Source organism: Gambusia affinis, linkage group LG22 (assembly GCF_019740435.1).
Source record: "Gambusia affinis linkage group LG22, SWU_Gaff_1.0, whole genome shotgun sequence".
In the NCBI taxonomy this organism is placed as follows: Eukaryota; Metazoa; Chordata; class Actinopteri; order Cyprinodontiformes; family Poeciliidae; genus Gambusia; species Gambusia affinis.
In genome coordinates, this window is record NC_057889.1 from 14,202,935 (window position 1) to 14,223,259 (window position 20,325).

The window sequence follows — 20,325 nt, forward strand, 5'->3', positions numbered from 1 at the left end:
TAATCTCCTTCTTTTGGAAACTCATCAAACCCTCACTTCCGCCCTCCTTTGATTTCCTCCCATTCTCCTCACTCCTTGTACTCATCCTTTTCCCACTTACTCACTCACCGTTTTCCACCACATCCCTCATTCCCCGTATCCTGTCCGTCCCCATCAGGACCTCGATAAGACCCAAGACGAGGTTCTGAAACACCAGGCTAGCATTAGCCAGCTCAAGCGCTCCTTTATGGAGGCTCCACCTCCCTCTCCTCCCCAGCCCAACCAGTGGGAGAAACGTCTCACCTCCTCTCCTGCTACGATACGCGTCCAGCAGCAACAAGTGGTACGTCCGTCCGGATGTCTATCTCTCTCCACGAGCCGTTATATCCGCTGATGATTGCTGGGTTATTGTGTTAGTTGAACTCAAACTAACTGCATTTCCAAAATTGTGTGTTTCTATGTACAGGTTTGTCCTCCATTGTGTTTAATAGTTGAACATTGTTTGTTTTTGATTTTCGTGGAATCACTTCTCACTGAATTGAGCGACTGTTCCTGACACTTAACTTTCCTAACTCCTCTACCTTTTTATCCATGGTTATCTCGACTAACGCTCTGTTTCATTTTTGACAGCATGTGGGTTTTATCTTGCTTTCCCCTAAAACTCAGATTTTTATAAGTGATAAAACCTATAGTTTTCTCTTCAGCTCTCCATTAACCCTCTGCCACTGCTGTTCTGTGTGCGTCTCTTGCCGTAGAGCCTCGAAGACAAAATAGCTTCAGTGCTTCTCAGCAGACGCACTGCTGCTGAATTTTACTCGGCAGGCGCTCCGCCTCCCTGCAGTGTGGCAGAACCACCGCTAGATGCTGCTGTGACCTCATGTTCAGCTGCTGCTGCTCCCACTGCTGTCTGCTGTTCATCTTTGTCTGATCCCGTTTCTGCACTCTCTGCCACTGAGGTGCTTCTGCTGGTATTAAACATTAAGGTGTTGGTTTACTTTGTATGGTCCCAAATGGACAGTTATGTTCCAGTTTGATGAGGCTTTTTCTTAATCCAAAGAGCTTAAGGGTGAGAAAGATTAGTCTGACTTAGTATGTGGAGTAAAATATTACTTTATCCCAGTCTAATTTAAAGACTTGGTGGAAGAGGTTAATGGGGATAAAAATCTGATTTCTGATTTATCCTTATTACCAAAAACACTATAAAGTCAACATTCATATTTTGATCCTACTTGGCTTACTCATTGATGACCTGACAAATGTTACGGTATCCATTTGTTTTTACGAATTTCCTGTGCAACTGTTTTTCTTGCAGAAAATATATCTGTCTTCATATGCTAAAGTGCTAGGCTAGTACTGGCATGTTTAATTTTGATATAATAATTTTGTGACAAAACTTACAGAAAAAGTGGTTTCCTGCTTCATAAAGGTAGCGTTTTGTTGTGAACGTTATAACATTTATTGAGTTGTGATTCAGCTCCTTTCTTCTATACTGCAGCACCTAGGACAGTCTCTTCTTTATTGTAAATGTCATTAAAAGGGGTAGAAATAATTTATTTTTTTTGGAGAAAACAACCAGTATGAGGACCTGAGTTTAGTTTTTTTATTATTATTATTTGTACTCTGGACCATTAGCTCACACTGGGGTTACCTCTAGTCCAACCGTTTTGTGTTATTTATCTTTATTTTCTTACCCATTTCTTTTTTCTTTTTTCTTTTTTTACCTCCTCTAAGTTGACCAGCTTGAAAGTGAACTGACACCTTTTAATACTTTAGTTAATTACATCTACTTGGCAGATGTGCATATAAAGCCTGCTGTTGATGTTGCATGAATTAATTTGCGTCTGGGAGCATTTAATCCGCAGTGACTTGTTGAAGCACTGTTTTCAGGATTAATTTGATCTAAATCGACCAACAGCTGTGCAGTGCAAGGGTTTGTCATTTCTGGACAAAGGAATGCAAATTGGCAAATCCGCACCCCAGACGTTCTCTGCCTATTAAAGACAGTACGATCTGTAGCATCTGTTTTCACAGAAATGGGGGGGACAAAAAGAACCTTATCATGTGTTTATGGTGTGCCTGTTTGCTGGAGCTTCTTTAAATGGCAAAAGAAACGCATTGCCATGCATGGAAAAAAAACCTCTTCAGTACCGTCTTTTCTTATGTCTTTATCTTCTGTGACCAAACTTCACTTTTATCCTTATTTTGATCCTGTTTTTGCTCGTCAAGTTCCTGCTGTGCACGTGTGGATTTAGTGTCTGTGCAGAACAGCCGTCCCACAGACAAAGAGAGGACAAGATAGGAAGTGAAAGAGCAGATGACAAAAGCCGGTCCCATCCCCAGGCTGTGATCACAAGCGTCCCAGTGTTGCTAATTGCTAACAGTGATTTTTCCCACTGACGTGTGACTGATGTTGTCGTCCTAACTTCTCTGTCACGCAGGTCAGTGTGCCGCAAACCGAAGCAGCTTCAGCTGATAACACGAGCTCTGAAACCAAAGAACCTGCAAAGGTGGTACTAACGTTCTTTGTAACCCCTCCCAGCTTTCCATTCACGACTTTCGCTTCCTTCCTGCCTCCATTTCTTCTCAACTGAGCTTTTATGTTCCCATTGCCACTTTGGTCGTTTCACACTTGATCCAATGTAGAGGGTTCCTACACTGTCTGAAAAAGTATGAAATAACATTTTTAGAATTTTGGTCTGGAAAAGTGGGAAGAATAAAGTTTAGGGAAACACTTTTGTTTCCAGGATTTTTTTTCCTTATTCCATTGTCATAAGTTGTCCTTTCCTCCTTATTCTTTGATTCCTTCTTTACTTTTTCCTTTTGTTTCCTTCCTTCCCTCTCTCCTTTTTTCTTTTCCTTTCTTAGTGTTTTCTTTTCCTTCCTTTCTTTTTTCCTTCCTTCTTTTCTCTGCTCCTTTCTTCTTTCCTTGGTTTCTTCTTTCATTCCTTCATTTCCTTTTTCTTCCTTTCTTCCTTTGTTTCCTTCCTCCCTTCCTTTGTCTTTTTTTCACTTAATTCTTTCTTAGTTTCCTTGCTTCCTTCTTATCTGTCTTTCCATGTATCTTGCTTTCCTTTCTTTCTTTTATTTTAAATTGCATGTAAAAGAAAGAGAATCCTGGAAAGTTGATTATGGAAAAGTTTAAACATTTTCCATTAAAACCGTGTAGAAACCCTTCAGGATCTTCTTCATTTATACCTCATCTTATTCTCCTCATGTTTCTTGAGTATATATATATTTTTTCTGTTAACCCATTTTTAAATTTATGTTCAATGATCATATTTTGCTCTTGTGTTTTTTGTTTTGTTTTGTTTTTTTTGGGTTTTTTTGCGTTTGTTGTGCACCTCATCGTGTGTGTCTGTGCACTCTGTGTACGTGTGCGCGTGTGTGTGTGTATGTAGACCACCGAAGTTGAAATCGAGGAAACTGTTGTCATCCAAGAAGTTTCCAGAGCGCCCAAACTTGGGGTCGTCACAGTTACGGCTGACCTTCCTGCTGCCCCGCCCGCTGAGCACGAACCTCAGGACCAGAAAGTGAAGATCGAAGAGGAAGCGGCGGTGGTGGAGGAAATAAGCCCCGCGAAGCCGGAGAAGGCGTCCTCTGACAGCGAGAGTGAGGAGGAAGCAGAGTACCATCCAAACGTTCCTGCATCCATCTCGCAATCACAAATACCAGAGGAGAAAGAAGAAGAAGAGGAGCAGATGAAGGAGGAGGAAGAGGAGCAGAAGCAAGTGTCTGCTCCGGTTGTTCCATCTCTTCCAGTGGAGGCCAGCCAGCCTGCAGAATTAATGAGTCAAGAAGAAGAAGAATCTAAGAAGGAGGAGATGCAGGTTGAGGAGAAGAAAGACGATCAGGAGGAGAAAGAAAGCGGACGGGAGACGGAGGACAGCACAGATGATCCGATGGTGACCCCCGAAGAGGAGCCGGAGGGCCTCGTGCTGCCCGAGGAGAGCGCAGAGGCCGGCCCCACCGAGGAGCCGGAGCAGCCTAAAATGAACGGAGAAGCCTCGCTGGTGGAAGTGGATCCCCGGCCGCAGGTTATTTGTTGCTCTGAGGTAAAGCCAACTGCGGAGCTCCTCCAGGGTTTTGAACCTTCCTGCCAGCCATAGAAAACACCCACTTCTTTCCCCGCTGCTTCTCACATCGCTGGTTTCCTTTTCCTGCTTGTGTGAAACTTTTAAGCCCCATGTACATTCTCACACTCCTCTCCGTTCTGTGAAAGCATATTGAGAAAATAAAACACCTTTTGAAGACAGTTAGGATTATGATGTAAGACTTCATCGCCATTATTGTTGGTGTTAATGTCAAATTTCTCATTAAGCCATCTTTATTTTACTGCCCAGTCACATTTATTCATGTCTCTGCCACATTTCCTACCATTATCCTCATAGATATAGTGCCACTCATCGTGGTGTGTCAATGCTGTTGCCTCCTGCGTTGTGTTGTGAAGTAAATGGGGCCTAAGTGGGAAATGCAAGATGCTTTTAGGTGTGCGCGTTTTCATTTTGCATGCTGATTTTCACCTTTTATGAGCTGTGCCTGTGTGTCCTTTATTGTGTTTGGCAGTGACGCTGCTCCTCATATTTGTAGAACTCGCTATTGCCAAGCACTTTGGAAATGCCACCCACTCATCTGAATGCCACCTTGTTTACATTTCAATAGCCGCTTTGTTTTCCAGTCATTAGAGCCCTGCTGGCTGCATTGGCTCATGTTCCCTTCATGTTGGTGCCGTCTCATGTTCGGAGTTGCATGTTGACACCCAAGAAAGTTCGGTGGTCTGTGCTGCTGCTGTAGCTGCTAGTTATCTTCTCTCAGCTAGATTGTAATTTGCTTTTCCTGGCATGACGTTGCACGAGTTTAAGAGCCCTCGTTCCACCTGCATGAATTTTATTGCATGTGTGCTTGTGTGTGCGCTTTGTTTACGTATCTACACTTTCTGATATACATACACTATTTACAGTCCCTTGCAACAATACTCAAAATTTCAATTTCATTGCCTTTTTTTGGGGGGGATTTCATGTGCGAAGCTAACACAAATTAGTGTATAACTGAAGTTTAGAAGAAACTTTATGCACGTTTTATTTTTCTTTGATTAGGTCACGTTCTATATGTTTGCTCAGTCTCCTATGTGACTCTGCAAACCTCTTTTTCAATAATTAGGTGACTGACTTCTAAAAGCTATTCTGGATTTTATTTAGGAGCATCAAAGTTAACAAGTTCATGCCACACATTTTAGATTATTAGCCATATATTATTTCTCTGCAGCTTGAACTATCGATCACTACTTTGTTTTGGTCCGTCACATAAAATCCCAATAAAACACAGTAATGGGAGCAACACTTTTGCAAGGCACTGTATATTATCAGTACTTACACAAAGACACTTTTGTACAGTTGTCTTTGAAGCCAACAACTCTTAATTTTGTATTGAAGTGACAACTACCTTGGAAGTAATTCTGACGCCAAAGACGTCTTATGTATCTATTTAATTTTTTGTTCCCAAAGCAGTCTCATATTGAACCTATTAACCGTCTCTCCTTCCCGCTCACTCCTGTCTCTCCTCCCTCCCCAGCCGCCTGTGGTAAAAACAGAAATGGTGACTATATCAGACACGTTTGCTGCCCAGAAAACTGAGATAGCCACAAAAGAGGTGCCCATCGTGCACACGGAAACCAAGACCATCACATACGAGGCCGCACAGGTGCACACTTAAGAAGCACAGGGAGTGTTTTGTGTTTTGTTTTTTTTTCTTCATATTATTATAATTATTTCTTTCCTCTGTGTTCCTTTTTTATTTAATGTGGGAAAACCCTTTAGTTTGACATACTGCAAACCATTTTATTACTTGTGTTACACAGTGCTTTCTTTTCTAGCAGCAGGGCATGGCGCTACCAGTTATTCCTCCATCCAGAGAGAAAAATAAAAAATCTTGCATTGTTGAGATGAGTTCAAGAATTTGCTGATGTGGAGCCGATGATCTCATTTTTTCTCTCTCCTTTACTCAGTTGGATGGTAATGGTGATGGTGAACCCGGAGTGTTGATGACCGCTCAGACAATCACCTCTGAGTCTTTGTGTACCACCACCACCACGCACATTACCAAGGTACAGAACATGATTATGCATTATCCATCTTCATGTTGCTGGAATTTAAATCCTACAGTACATTAATTCCCTTTTTTTTATGTCTTAAACTTCTGAGTTCAGGGTCTTAAGTTTCAAGTTGTATTCACATAATTTCCATCATTTTAAGATTGATTTATTTATCTATTAGATTTGATTAACTTCTGCCTTTTGGTTGAAATATATGGATATTTTTTGTTCCATGTTTTGAAGTTATTGGTAGATTGTACTCTGCTTTGAGAAAACTCCAAGCGACATTTTGATGCACGGCAGCAAACGAGCATTATAGTTGAACTTTTAGCCTTTTCTCCTCTAGGCTGCAAAAGATTTTGACTCTTGCAAAAAATGTTTCTAGGAAGTTTAAATGTTCTTGACTACCTGTCCACTGCCCTGCTCATTTAACACAAAAAAACCTGCACAGTTGTTTGAGTTTAAATAAATCCTATTGACAGCTGAAGAAACCCTGAAGTTAAACTGAAGCAGAGTCTGATATTTCTTTTTTTTTTTTTTTTTTTTTTAAATGACGCCACCATTCTTTCATCTGTTTCGCCCCCCTGGCTCAGCGCTTCCCTCCCAGCTGCGTCTCACCAGCCGGGCCATTACACTTACAAATAACCGCATGTGACAGTCATCAAAGTCGTGTCCTCCGTTTTGTTCCAGACATTAAAAGGCGGGCTCTCGGAGACGAGGATTGAGAAGCGCATCGTAATCACCGGCGACTGCGACATCGACCACGACCAGGTGGGTCCTCCGCCCCTCTGCTCATCTCTAAGGTTTTATTTTAGCTGCAGCTTGTTGGGCCACTTTAACCTGACCAGACGTGGAAGATGTGAAAGGTTCTCTCTAAGATAATTTCTTTAGATGTAGAGTGTAAAAGTGTTGGGGGTTTTTAAATTTAAAAACATTGCTGGGTATTTAGACTTCTGGTGACATGTCAACATCTTGTTGCTGGCAGCCAGAGGGCGACTTCTTCTTTATCACTTTCTCCCTTCATCCTTGCCTTGTTGGATGTTTTTCTTTGGTTTTGATTTTTGTCTAAACTTATCGATCTCCCGGTTCATTTGATTTTGCCGTCTTTGCTTCCAAATGTCAGAGATTTTGTGTCTTCTGTTGTAAATCAGTTTAGTCAAACTCTAATGAAAATGGACTGCCTTTGCATCTGCATGACTCTTGCTCTGTTGTTTGTTTAAGTTGCATGTCTGTTCGGTTTTGCTCAATTTTAGCAAAAACGACCAGCTTGAGTTTCAGTGTTTTGGGAATTGATTCCAGTTGGAATAATTTCCTAAATTAAAGCCATTTTACTCTGCCAGTCCTCTTATTTGCCGTTCTGTCAACCCAAAAACGTAAAATGGTTCACTGATCTTTCAAATGATGTTTTTTTTTTTTTATGCTTCTTATTTCATTTTTATTTTCTTTATTTAACACCATCATTTTGCCCTCCTTCCCCTCCACTGCCTGTCGTGCTCGGTGTCTCCCCTATGTGGCTGCCCTTGGGTACTGCAGGCACTGGCACAGGCCATTAAGGAGGCCAAAGAGCAACATCCTGACATGTCTGTTACCAGAGTGGTTGTTCATAAAGAAACTGAACTGGCTGAGGAGGAGGATTGACTGAAATCAGGTAATAATAGTGAGAGTTGCACTATTGTTATTATTGTTATTGAAACATTTTCTGTCTTACTGAGGTACTAGAAGAGTTTTGACACAGCAAATTGTCTTGTATCGCAGCATCATAACTTTTAAACAAAACTAGCCTTTAGCTCCAGTAAATTTATTCACTCACATAAAGATGTATTTATTTTTTTCCTGGTGGGACAGTACATAGTGTTCCCTTATAACAATTCACAAGGTTGAGAGAGGGATCTTTCACCATTCCTGTCTGCACAAATTCGCTAGACCCTTCCACCCTCCATGAGCTAAGCTCCCAGGGTTTTAGTAGGATTTAACCTGAAGGACTAAGAGCTTTTGTTCTCACTTCTAGTAGACTCGGTTCGAATGGGGACCAAAATTACTAAATTTATTACATTTTCAGGTGCCGCGGTTATATACTGCATTTCACTTTGTCAAATAAACCAAACCATTTAAAAAAACCTACTTCCCACGCCCTCGCCTTTGGTGGCGCTGCACCAAGAACCACAGTAGGAAGCAACACGAATCCTCTGAAGACACTGAGCGCAACTTCCTTCTTCATGAAATGTAAACAAAAATGCAGTAGTGACAAATGTTAGGATTTTCAGCAGCTGAAAGTGGAATGAGAGGATAGGACTGTCTGTGTGTGTGTGTGTGTGTGTGTGTGTGTGTGTGTGTGTGTGTGTGTGAGGAATAAAACAATAAATAAATGGTGTGTTCTGTGAAAGGAGCCGGAGTGTTTCTGACCACAGAGCTGCAGGCTGATTGCCCCTAATCTGCTTTCCAGGACTGAAAGACCAGCAGTGACCCTTACCTCTTCTGTCAACATCTTCATCACTTTACAACAACCAAGCTGCACTGCCAAAGGGAGAGAGGAAGAGGAGGAGCTCAAGAACAGGAGGAGGAAGAAGAGGGGGGATTGAAGATATCACGCTCATCCCAGATGGTCTTTCAGACATTTGTTATGGTGCATTTCAGTTTCTCGTTGCAAAAAGAGAAAAAAAAAAATATCCTCACTCTCTCTGAGGGAACAAAAAGAACCACTTTGTTAGCTTAACGTTCATAGCTTCTATTCTTTTAAATTAGAGCGTATTCTTTACCTGGTTTATATATAAAAAAAGAGAGAGAGACACTATAGTGTTTGTTGGGGTGTTGCGAATATCAAATTAGGCTTCTGCTGATCTCCAACAGGCCTGACATTCAAGAATACTTCATCTACGTCTCTGTTATTACATCAGCAAAACTCTAAAATGTCCCAAAATTATGTTGGCATAAAACGAAGCCAATGGCTTCAGACTGAAATAGCCTCAATCCAGGTCATTTTGCTCTAAAGAAAGTTTTTTTGTTTTGTTTTGTTTTGTTTTTTAGTGAATTCCTTTGAAAATGAGTTTCAGTAAATTACAGCTCCTATTTTCCTTTAAAAAGGTGTAAATGCAAAGAAAAATATTTAACTCATTAATTCGGTTTGAAGAACATAAAAATAAATCTTTTAAAAAAATTTTTACCTTGTAAATCAATCAAGGCAAGCTATTTCACATTAATGCTTTTTTATTATTATTAATTACACGATGGGAGGAGCTGTAACTTACACATTGCAGTAAATCATCCAGGTTTTGGGATTTTTTAAAATGTTTTTTTTTTTTTGATGTTGTAAATGTAGCTTATTCATCCACATTCCTTGTGTTGTTGCCAGCTGCTTAGTAAGTTCATCTTCAGTTCAGCTCTCATTTTATTTCACCGACACAAGGTGACGTTTTGTCGCCCATGTTTGCCGTGAAATTACATAAGCTTCAAAAGCAGAATGTGATGAATTTCACAAATCGACACCGAGGCGAAGTCGAACTGAAAATAAGCAGATTTCAACGCTGGTCGATGCATTTCTTGTACGGAAACGAAGACGAAGAAAAATGAAGGTTATTAAAAAAAAATAATAATAATAAGAGCAGCTTTTCAGTAGCTTAGCCCCTCGTCGGGTTCATCTACTGTTCAACACTAACCGTTCCTGCTGGGCCCCAGGGGAACATGGGAGATTAAACTGACATTTCTCTGGGAGAGACGACTGGTAAACTGGACGATGATTGGGAGAGTGCCAACCGATACCTCGGGAGTAAAAACCAATTGAAGCGGCGATACAAGTTGGCCTTACTCTGTGCCGGTTCCAGCGCGGAGATGCTTTGTTTTCATAGAATATCTCCAGGTAAAATTTCACTTCGTTTAAATTGTTCAAAGCGAGACGCGGAGCAGCGACGGTACCAAAACGAAAACGACTTGAAACCAGTTCTGTCCCAGATTCACACTAATGCAACTTCTACACGTTCGCTGTAACTACAAACCTGCTTATTGCCGTAGTTCTTCACTGTTCACGCCCGGCTACTTTTCATATCCTTTTCATATCTTGCTGCACTTAGCACTGAGAAAAAAAAGCCTGTTAAAAGACGATGAAGCATATGGGATTGAATCACGCATGCTTTCACCGTTTCTTTTCTGTCAACTTCAGCCAGCTTAGAACAGGCTGACGGTGTCTGTGACTGGTTTAGGTTTAGGTTATCTGTACTGAAATAATCTGACTCCACCATGCTGCTGGATGTGTCGTAGCTGGTTTAGTGCAACCAAACAGCGGTTCCCATTGCACAAAATACTAGAGGGGTAAAACAGTCGGCACAACATCATAATGCAGCTTAAAGAGGGAGGAGGTTAGAGGGCCTGAAGTGCTCTTTAAACCCACAATGAATTTCTATGTTGTCTTTTTCACATTTTTGTAGAATGACACCAAATAACGCCGTTTTTATTCTGAGAAGCTTGAAGAAAAGGCTTTGTTGTTCAAGTAGACTCTTCTGAGAAAACATGTTCCACTTCTCTTTAATTGGACCTTTTTAAAAGTTATGTTTAAAGGAATACAACTTTTTATAAACATCCAGTCTGGAAAGTGTAACATGTCCAGTGGACTGTGAGGCCAAAGGTGGAAAAGAAACAAACAAAAAAAAACAACAACTTTCTAAACACCGGTCTTACTTCAACTATGCAGCTAAATAACATTCCACGCGGGGAGGGAGCTTTGACTTCTAATCCTCTTGCAAAACAGAAGAAAAAAAATAAACGTGAAAAAAAAAAAATAAATAAAAACACTCATCTCTAGGCAGCTTTGGAAGCGACCGCTGCTCCACATAGGAAAATCTCATTAAATAAATCTGTAATGCCACATCGGCTCTCATGGTTTGTCTTTTCTCCGTGAAACTGGTCTAGTAGTTGGGAGGGTGGGGTCTGTCGCTCCACCGTCCTGCTTATTTGTAATATTGCCACTGTGTATTTTGTTGGTGAAGAAAAACCACTACAGATCAACTTGTTTTGCCGCCTTTTCTCTGCTTCTGGTTCAGGGCTTTTCTCTTTGAACCCACCGCAGGAGGTTTAGGGGGAGGCGAGGTTGACTTTTCCAAAATGTTTGTAGCTTTAATAAAAAAAATTTTTTTTTCAGAATTTTAATCTTTTATTCAGATTACGAAGCTGATGATCATTACCAGCTGATTTTAAATTTGTCAGGGATTTTAACTAAAACGTCTTTATGATCAGATTATTGGAGAAATCGCATTCTCAGGCTTTATTCCACACAATAACAGCACATTTTTTTCTATCTCGTCTAACAAGAAATAAATCTAACACTTTTATGAAGACGGACATTTTGAAGAAATTAACCAGCCACCCCTTTGCTTCCTGCTACCAACACATCACTGGTAGGTTGTTTAGTCTAGCTGCATAATCGTGTCGTCTCCTCACACGCAGCCACTCCTCACCCCTGTTTAACACTGTTCCAATAAACAATTGTTATACTCTGAAACACTTCCAGTCGTCTTTTTTTTTCCCCAGGCACTTATTTTATTGATATTAAAACCTAAATAATACAAACCGACGGACATAAGCTGAGAACTGTGTAGAAGATCAGTATCACACATAATATTAACATTACAGCATCCAATTTAAAAAAAAAAAAAAAAACTATGCAAAAGAGTTATTGCACATTGTGAGATGTTTCCACTGAGTAGTGTTCAGATTCCTGTCAGGAATAGGAATGTGATCCAAAACTTCTCCTCCTCAGACTGGCACTTCTGTGGATGGCACTTCGGTTCTGCTCAAACCTGGACAGATCCCCCTCAGCTGGGGATGAGAAGAAGGAACAGGGAACAAGTCAGGGGCAAGACAGAAAATACTGGTTTGATGCTAATTGTATAAAGTAAAGGATATTGAAGAGTAATGTTCATTTTAGTGGCTTAAAATTGAAATTATTTGTAGTAACTATTTGGGAGTATTACAGGTGATACTCGGAACAAGTGGAGCAACACAAGCTAATCATTTAATTCTCTGCAGTTTGTACTTCTCAGTACTTTTATACCCTCTAGCATTATGCTAACTGAAGGCGGTTTATGGTTGAACAAATGCTAATACGTTGATTTTTAATTTGCTTATTATGCACAACGCAGCCTTGGGATATTTTTTGCTTAGAAATATTTCCATTCCGATTTCTGATTCTAACAGACCTCACTCAGTTTTTCAACTAGAAACTATACAAGATCAACATCTGAGTAAAAGTTTGATTGATTAAATAGCATCCATCAACCAAATCACGCAATGCCAATTCACATGTTTCGAAAAGCCTAAAGTTTACTATGGTGTCATTTATTATTTAAAGTTAGGAGAATTATTGTATTAAAGTAAAATACAATTCACAGTAAAATTGTATAAGAGATTTTGGAATATTCCAACATTTTTTGTTTAGCGGATAATGTTAAACAGTGTGTCTTTAGAGTTGTTATTACCAGTAAAAGGAAACAATTATATTTTGTTTGTCACTACAGTAAAACTAAATGTTAGCGTTGTGTTGCGGAACTCAACTTAGAAAGATAAGTTTTTTTATTTTTTATGACGTAAACATTTGTTTCCTAGCTTCGAAGCTAGTTTAGAGTTAGCTCGCATGTTAGCTCGTTTTCTAGTTCATTAAATCTGTTAGCATTGGATTATTATGTAGTTTACAAGTAAAATATCTTGAAGAGGGGGAGCACTGCAACATTAAATGGAAAAGAAGTATTTGAGAATATCTATTTGAGAAAACTTAGCACTTCTTTGTAACCTAATAGGTAGGAGGCAATGATCACAAAAAAAAAAAAATCTGCCAACCTTTTCATAGCTGTTGTAAAAATAGTAGCTAATTTAATCATAGTGAACCACCAAAGGATTTTCGCTCTAGAATCAGAGATGGGTAGATGTTTTGCTAATAGTGAAATGGGACATGACAGCCATATTTAACTGATTATCACTGTGGCTGTAAACTGCAGGATGGAGCAGCGTAATTGATTAGATCTGCTCCAAGCATAAACAGCAGATGAAATTTTTATATTAACTGATTCAAGCTTGTTTACTCTGGACATTTTCAAAAGAACAACACGAGAGATGAAAACACCCTCGCACCTCGCTTCTGATTTCATAGCTATTGCTTTGATATAATTGGGCATTTTCCCCTCCAATCTACTAGCAGCCGGATCAGATGGCCAAAGTAGAGTCACGACTTTATTTATGGGATGTGAACGACTGAATGCATCTGTCTGTGTTTTATGTCAACACAAAGAACAAAGGGGCTGAGGTTAATTCGGCAGAGCAGCATTTGTGACCAAGTCCCAGAACACGTGTAGAGGAAAGAAAACAAATGTTTCTGAATATTAAAACTATTACTGACAACCACGCGCTCTTCCCCTTATACTTCACTCATTTGGGTTCAGATACACACACGTAACACCATAGGACCACAGTTGTGTATCCATCTTAGTTATCTGTATCGTCATGGTTAAATTTAGATTTATCCCAAAAATGTCACAGTGCTGAGATTCAGGTTATTTTTTTTATCCCCCCAGGAGCCAATTTTGGCTATTTTCACTTATTTTTTTTCGGATGTAGCTTACTCAGGACCCAAAGATATTTCTTCGTAGCCGCAGGCGACGAGTTGTCATGTGCAGCTCAAATAAACCTAGAGGTATGAGTAATCCCTGGCCTGCTGTTAGCACTGTGTGCTTGGATGACGCTAGGAAATCGGAAAACCTTTCTGCACATTCTTGTAATTGGCTCATCCTCATTCTGGGATGAAATGAAAGTTTCTGCGGCCCTGAAGGCAGCCTGCTGTGGCGGTTGTTTAGTTGCGTTCGCTCGTGTTCGATATAACAGCGAGTTATCTAGACGGCATGACATGAAGACCTGAAAGCACGCCCACCCTGTCCGAGTTTCCAGCTGAAGTAGATGATTAGTTGCAGCAGCAGCAGACAGACTGACAGGAAGAGCAGCCATCCAAACAGCCAGAGAGGAAGATAGCTGCCTGTGTCCCTGTCTGTGAGCGTGGCAGCCTGTTGCAGGAAAAGGGCCAGATCAGCCCAGGGGCCACTCAGAACCTCCATGCTTGTTCTAGAAGAGAGGAGTGGACATCAGGGTTGATGTGACATAATGGACATATAGCAAAATCTGTGTTTATGTATTGTAGGCATATTGACATTACGATACATGTAGTTTCACAATTTTTCACAAGATATTTTATTAATCTAGTCCAAGGGCCTGAAATAAAGTTAAGAGTTTTTTAGTCTTAATTTCCCCCCCATTTTGACACTTTTACATGTTTTTGGATATAAATTGTATACCCATGCGCTGCATTCATTTCCAGTCCCATCTGTCACCACAGCTTAATTTTAACGGGCTTGTGTTCAGCAGCTCACTGACCCAGCAAGCAGACCGTCTGAATTCGTAAAGAGCACCTGGTTTGGGTTAACATAAAAACGTGGCTCGCCTCATAACGGAGCCCTCTCGCAAAACACACTGCCACATCTCTGCGTCCAACTCCGCCGCAAAACTTGCAATCACGTTTTGTCTCATCTGTAGTTCTGCGTCCAGATGAGACAATGTTCTTAAAGATGATCTCATTTGGGAACAGGAAACCAGAGGAGAAATGTTTGGCCAGAAGTTGCGTAGCACATTGGCACAAACGCTTCATGCTTGCTGCGTAGCACGGCGGGGGAAGGTCAATGGTCTTTGGCTGGTCTTGCAGCCACATCACCTTGGTATTTTGCGGTCATTGAACTTTTAGAGTTTGTCCACTCACAAAGAATAGAATGGATGTTTGCATGTGACTTCGTAGACTTTTTTGTAAGTGGGAAAACTTGATAAATTCGTGTCGGATCATCTCTGGCTGCTGGGGCACACGAGCAATGAAACATGCCTTCCAAAAAGGAAACTAAATGATGTTTCTATTCAGTCTGGTTTTCAGTTGAACCTTCTTATATGAAGTCCTTTTTTTTTTTTTTTGTTATGTTAACCGTTTTAGCAAGCGTAATTTCATCGATTGTGTGTTGTTTTGGTTATTTCAGATTTTACAAAAGCTTTATTGATATTTAGATAGCCTACTTGCGTTTATGCGTTCAGGTTATCAGAACTAAACTTTGTTTTTCATCTTTACTTCTGGTTGTTCCTCACTAAATTCATTTGCTTTTATCCAGTTTATGATAATTGTTGTGTTTACCTATCTATTTGAGTTTTGTAGGTTGTCAGAGTTTGATCCTTTCTTTTCTGCCAGTTTAACCTCAGAGAAACACGTTGCATTACAGTTGTTTCTTTGAAAATGAGTCTGCCTCATTGTCAGAGTTGATCCTAAAAGCCTTAAAATGAAATTTTGGGTTTTTCTTTTTTTGAATGCTTAATTATTTTTTAATTATTGTCTCTCTTTCCAGCTTTACAGTAAAAATGTCAAACTGTTATTGTGGGAAATGTGTAATTTAGGAGTGCAGGTAGCATCATAGCGGATCACCAGACGCGTAAAGCCACAAGTGTGTGTTATTTCCACGGTCAAATCACTAAACTTTTACGGCGACAGTTTTTAAAAGTTGCGTTCATTTGCGATAGCCGCCCACGTGTGCGATGGCGACGGACTGAAGTGGTGCAGAACCGTGGTGCTGGTAGTTATTCCTGGGTTGCATTTCTACCCGTGAAATTACAGCCCGCATCCGAGAGTGCACTTATGCACTGGATTTAAATTAAAACTCTTGTTCCTGAAGCAAACTGCCATGAAATTAGTCTGTTGGGTTTTTTGGGGGGTTTTTTCCACCCGCCGACGGCAGTAAAATATAGAGAGGGAAATGAAATCGAGACGCTCGTGCCGAACCAAAACTCAACTCTCGTGTTGTAGAACGGGAAACCAAAGGCATGCACTCACAGTTTTCAGGATCCTTCAGGGTGCAGATAAACATGTTGCCAGGTCCAACCTCTGTCAGAGTGTAACAGCAATTTATTTATTTATTTTGCACAAAAACAACAACAAAAAAAAACGAACTAAAAAGACACTCTTGCTCTGAGGCCTGATCTTTCCCTCTGCTTGTGCTATTTGATCAGATCTGCCACTGTTCTTGACTCTGTCACTCTCCCTCTGTTGTCAGGGTGAACTTTGTTCTGTTTTAACAGTCCAGCCTTGTGATTAGTAAGAAGATTAGCTATCCTGGCCTGAGTGGGAGCCTTTGTAACGTTGAGATACTACGGAGGGTTCCTTCGCATTTCAGCTTCCTCCAAAAGAGCAAAAAATAAATAAAAATTGAAAGGGAGTTCTTTATTTTATATTGAGCGCTTTGAGTGCACGTGTCCAGTCTGAGCACCGCTCTGATCACTGAACCTCAGGACTTTGTACTCGCTGCCTCACAAAACGCTCAACAGCAGAGACGTTTCCGCCTGCGTGTCTCTTTCCTCCTTTAAAATGGACTTCCAGGGCCGTGCTGTGGTGGCCCAGGGGGTTAGCACTCCCCATGCTTGGAGTGTCGCCGGTTCGACTCCCGGTCCCGACGACCCTTGCCGCATGTCCACCCCCCTATCATCGCCCTCCTTCCTGTCTGCCTACTGTCACAAAAATATGAGCCACTAGCGCCGCAAAAACTCTTCAGAGAAAAAAATGGCAAAAAAAATAAATAAATAATAATAATAAAACGGACTTTCAATCCATCTGAGCTTAAAACTTCTGTTTTCCCCTAATTGTATCTCTGCAAGCAAACCCACTGTTTCCTCTGCTGATCAAACACAACATTCATGGTGGGGCGTTGAATTGCTTTTCTTTGTGTTTTTTCCCCCCCACAATTTCCTCTCTATTAATGACATTTATATTTCATAAACTTTGCAACATTTGTAGAATCTTTCTGTGTTTTTTCATCCATTTATTTTGCACGCAAGTCGAATGAGAATCCATATCTTCTTTCACTTCGCAGCTTTTCCATAAATCCTTATCTAATCTAAATAAGTGAAGCTTTTGGGTTTAGTTCAATAAAGAGTAGTAACTGTATTTCTAATATGATGTACGAGGGGAACAAAGAATGGAAAGAAAAATTGACACTTTTATACAGTCATCTGTTAAATTAGGTAAAATGCCTGTCAAATATTAAGTCCAGTCATCATCGACTAAGATGACGTCGTGATCCGGAAAACCAAAATCTTTCACTTCCAACTGAAGGGAAGAGACCCAAGCATGATGCTGCCAACCGCCTGAAAGAAAACAGTTTCTGAACTATTAAAATGTTGTTACTGAAGCGCCATGTCGGCGTGGCTCACATTTGTTTGACTGTGTTTCGTTTTTACGTCCTATCCAGTAGCCTGCGAGCGTTGTTCTCCTGTGCTGTGCGGGCATTTAAAACTCAGCAATTTGAGGCCAAATTTCATGAGTTCAGAACGATCGCCTGGAAACGCAACTTATCCTCCCAACTCTTTATCTCAGTCATCTGTGAACAAGCAAAGGCATTGTTTACTGCAAACAAACAATAAAGGAATTGATTCTGCATAAATGTGAACAATCTGTTGGATTTTTTTTCTTATTATTCTTCAGATATTTAACTTTAATGTCTTTCCCAGCAGCCAGGTCCATTCCTGAAAGGAAAACCACCTTAACGATCCTATCAAAATTGCAGCTCCGTCTCAAATCACTCCACCAGATGTTTAATTTAGCCCGTTCCTAATAAGCTCATAAAATCGCAAGTAAAAAACAAAACAAAACAAACAAAAGAAGAAGAAAAATTCTGAGTTCTGTTTACCATCACCACCGCCAGGACTTCAAAGCACCAATGTTTACTTTTGATTTCAGCTAGCGACCTTTAGCGCTAACTTGGTAAAGGAAGATATTTTTTTTCCCTCCAAAGGGGGCTTTTTGTGGGCTCTCCCTTATGACAGTAGGCTGACAGGAAAAGGGGAAGGACATGCGGCAAATGTCGGCCGGGTCCGGGAATCGAAACTGCGACGGCCGCATCGAGGACTCAAGGCCTCCAAATGTGGGTTGCGCTATCACCTACGCCACCACAGCACGCCCCAGGAAGATGTTTTTTTTATTTAAATTTTTTTCTTTTAAAAAAACCTTGTTTACTGTCACGTCTCGTTATCGGTGCTTCTGTGGTATAAAAGCTGAGCTGCTCCCGTCTCAACCAGGATTGTTTTCGTAAAACTCACAGGCCTGAGTGTCGGTCGGTGAGCCGCGCAGCCTAACTGAGTGACGACATTGTGAGGACCAATAGAAATCGATCGCCTTTGTGTGATCAACAGGTATGTGGGTGGAGGGGAGGGGGCGGGGTAAAGTAAAGTATGGAAAATTCCCACCCGTCTTTCTACGGGGGTTTATAGATCTTTGTTTCTCCGTTTCTGTTTCGCTGTTTGTTCAGAGAATTAATTACGTTTTAGGCATTTTGCTGTTTATGTGTTTGTTTGTTGTCTGATAAATCACCACACATGGCTTTATTGGGTTTGCTTAGGCTTGTAAGGAAAAAGACAGAGCCTGCAACCCTTTTAAATTTAAACAGTTTAAAGTTTTAAAGTGGTTTTATGAGTTTTCTCTCGTACATAATTGTTCAATAATGGCCTCTTTTTTTATGGAAGAAAGGGCCTTGCGAAATTAAATCGCATGCCAACAGACTGCACAGGGAAACAACCACTACAACTACATCAGAGAAGGCAATAACTTTACATTAAATTAGATTTATGCATCAAAATTCTAACAATGTATTTAAAAGAGGAGTTCAAGGTTTACAGGAAAACTGGCGCATGTGACTTTCTCATACCAGAAACCACGTTATCAGAAGAATCAGGATGTTATTGTGCCATCAGTGATATACTCAGATATTACAGAGTTTAACAAATGTAGCAATGAATGGGTGAAAGAATGAATATTTATTTCAAAAAAGAAAAATGATAATCAGTTCAAAGAGGAGCAGGAAGATGTATAAACTTCCATTTATCACCTGACTTCATGTCCCTGCACATGGTGCAAGAGAAATTTGGGTGAGCAAGGTCTCTCTTTATTCTATCAGTTTTATTCTATTATATAATTTGGTGGACGCAGGTGAAGATGCAGTTGTGTAGAAAAGAAATGATTACCCGTGTTAACTGAATTGAACCACTTCTGCTCCCTGCTGTAATCTGTCATCTTTCATGCCTTCACTTGGTGCTTTTCAGGCACGGCCTGGATTGATTCTCTGTGCTTCTGCTGGCCGTTAAAAAGGAAGCAAAGGAAAGAACTGTGCGTTCTTTGTGAAACCGTCTACCCAGGATGACCTTTTATAAATATTTTCCTCTCATAAAGGACGACACAAACTGCAACCGAAGCTAAACGTTTCAGCTTTGTTCAACAGGCGCCTGAATGGTGTCTTTCTGTAAAGAAATCAAATATCTTTTTTTAACATCCTACAGGTAATTTGTGCAAATGCCTGACGGCTTTTCACCTCTCTCAACTTGTCTTCTGTTCCCTCTTGATTTCTTCATGAGCCACTTTGTTTCTTTTCTGACCGGTTTCATTTTTAAGCAGCAAAGTTTGTCAGTAGGAAAGAATCTAATTGGGCATTTGTGACGGTCAATAATTAGACCTCCCCCTGTCAAGCGCCACTGTGGCCCAGTGCAGTTTGTGGTGACATGAGGACCCTCAGTCTTTCTAAGTCCCAATTAGTGCACATGCAAAGTTAATAGGAGGCTTTTCCAATGTTGAGGAATAGATGTGATGCAGGGAATACAGGCGTCTTGCTTCTTATAAAAACAAGACTTCACACTTTCAAAGTAAACACTAGTCAAATCACATAAAAACATCAACAGGTTACAATTATGGCTTCTCATATGGCTCTCTGCCCAGGGCGTCATAGCTTGGAGACAAACAGCTGCTAAAATAATTTTTAAAAAATCTCATTTTTATGTCTAGTCAATGGAGCTGATTTGCAGCTTACTCAGTACTAAATAATAATAATAATAAAAAATAGTTTTGTTTTGATGAGTTTTTTAAAAACCTTTTTTTTTTTTTTTATGGAATCTGGAGTGAAATTGACCTGATATGTAGATCAAAGATTTTAGCTTACACTTAACAAAAAATATTAAAACATTATTTAAGATTTATTTAAGATAGAGTCCATTTGTGAAAACACAAAAAAGAGCATTTTCAGCGCTTCCTAGGTATTTGGACCGCCTTAGATTGAAGCAGGTTAGTGCACAATCCAAAGATGAACATAGTTATTTTAGTTATTAAAGACGTTTTCAGTTGCAGCCGGCTAAATAAGGGGCTCAACAAGGGCAAAATTCAAGCT

General features: G+C 40.3%; 2 protein-coding genes across 13 annotated transcripts in view; one reads left to right on the forward strand and one right to left on the reverse strand.

Moving 5' to 3' along the window:
- Nucleotides 1-11,694, forward strand: part of epb41l2 (erythrocyte membrane protein band 4.1 like 2) — a 50,906-nt gene extending 39,212 nt beyond the window's left edge. For 7 of the 12 annotated variants that reach the window (XM_044105821.1, XM_044105827.1, XM_044105829.1 and 4 more), the window contains 8 exons: nucleotides 158-322; nucleotides 2,418-2,486; nucleotides 3,378-4,031; nucleotides 5,548-5,676; nucleotides 5,981-6,079; nucleotides 6,758-6,838; nucleotides 7,601-7,715; nucleotides 8,511-11,694. In XM_044105821.1, coding sequence (XP_043961756.1) covers nucleotides 158-322; nucleotides 2,418-2,486; nucleotides 3,378-4,031; nucleotides 5,548-5,676; nucleotides 5,981-6,079; nucleotides 6,758-6,838; nucleotides 7,601-7,705 — 1,302 coding nt within the window. In that variant the 3' untranslated portion in view covers nucleotides 7,706-7,715; nucleotides 8,511-11,694. The remainder of the gene's footprint in view (nucleotides 1-157; nucleotides 323-2,417; nucleotides 2,487-3,377; nucleotides 4,032-5,547; nucleotides 5,677-5,980; nucleotides 6,080-6,757; nucleotides 6,839-7,600; nucleotides 7,716-8,510) is intronic. The other 5 variants (XM_044105832.1, XM_044105833.1, XM_044105830.1 and 2 more) reach the window with 4 other exon arrangements.
- tmem200a (transmembrane protein 200A) overlaps nucleotides 9,152-20,325 on the reverse strand; it is a 51,212-nt gene continuing 40,038 nt past the window's right edge. Inside the window, exons 7-8 of the mRNA XM_044105837.1 lie at nucleotides 13,974-14,161; nucleotides 9,152-11,872 (exon numbers count right to left, since the gene is read on the reverse strand). The gene's annotated coding sequence lies outside the window, so the exon portion shown is untranslated. The remainder of the gene's footprint in view (nucleotides 11,873-13,973; nucleotides 14,162-20,325) is intronic.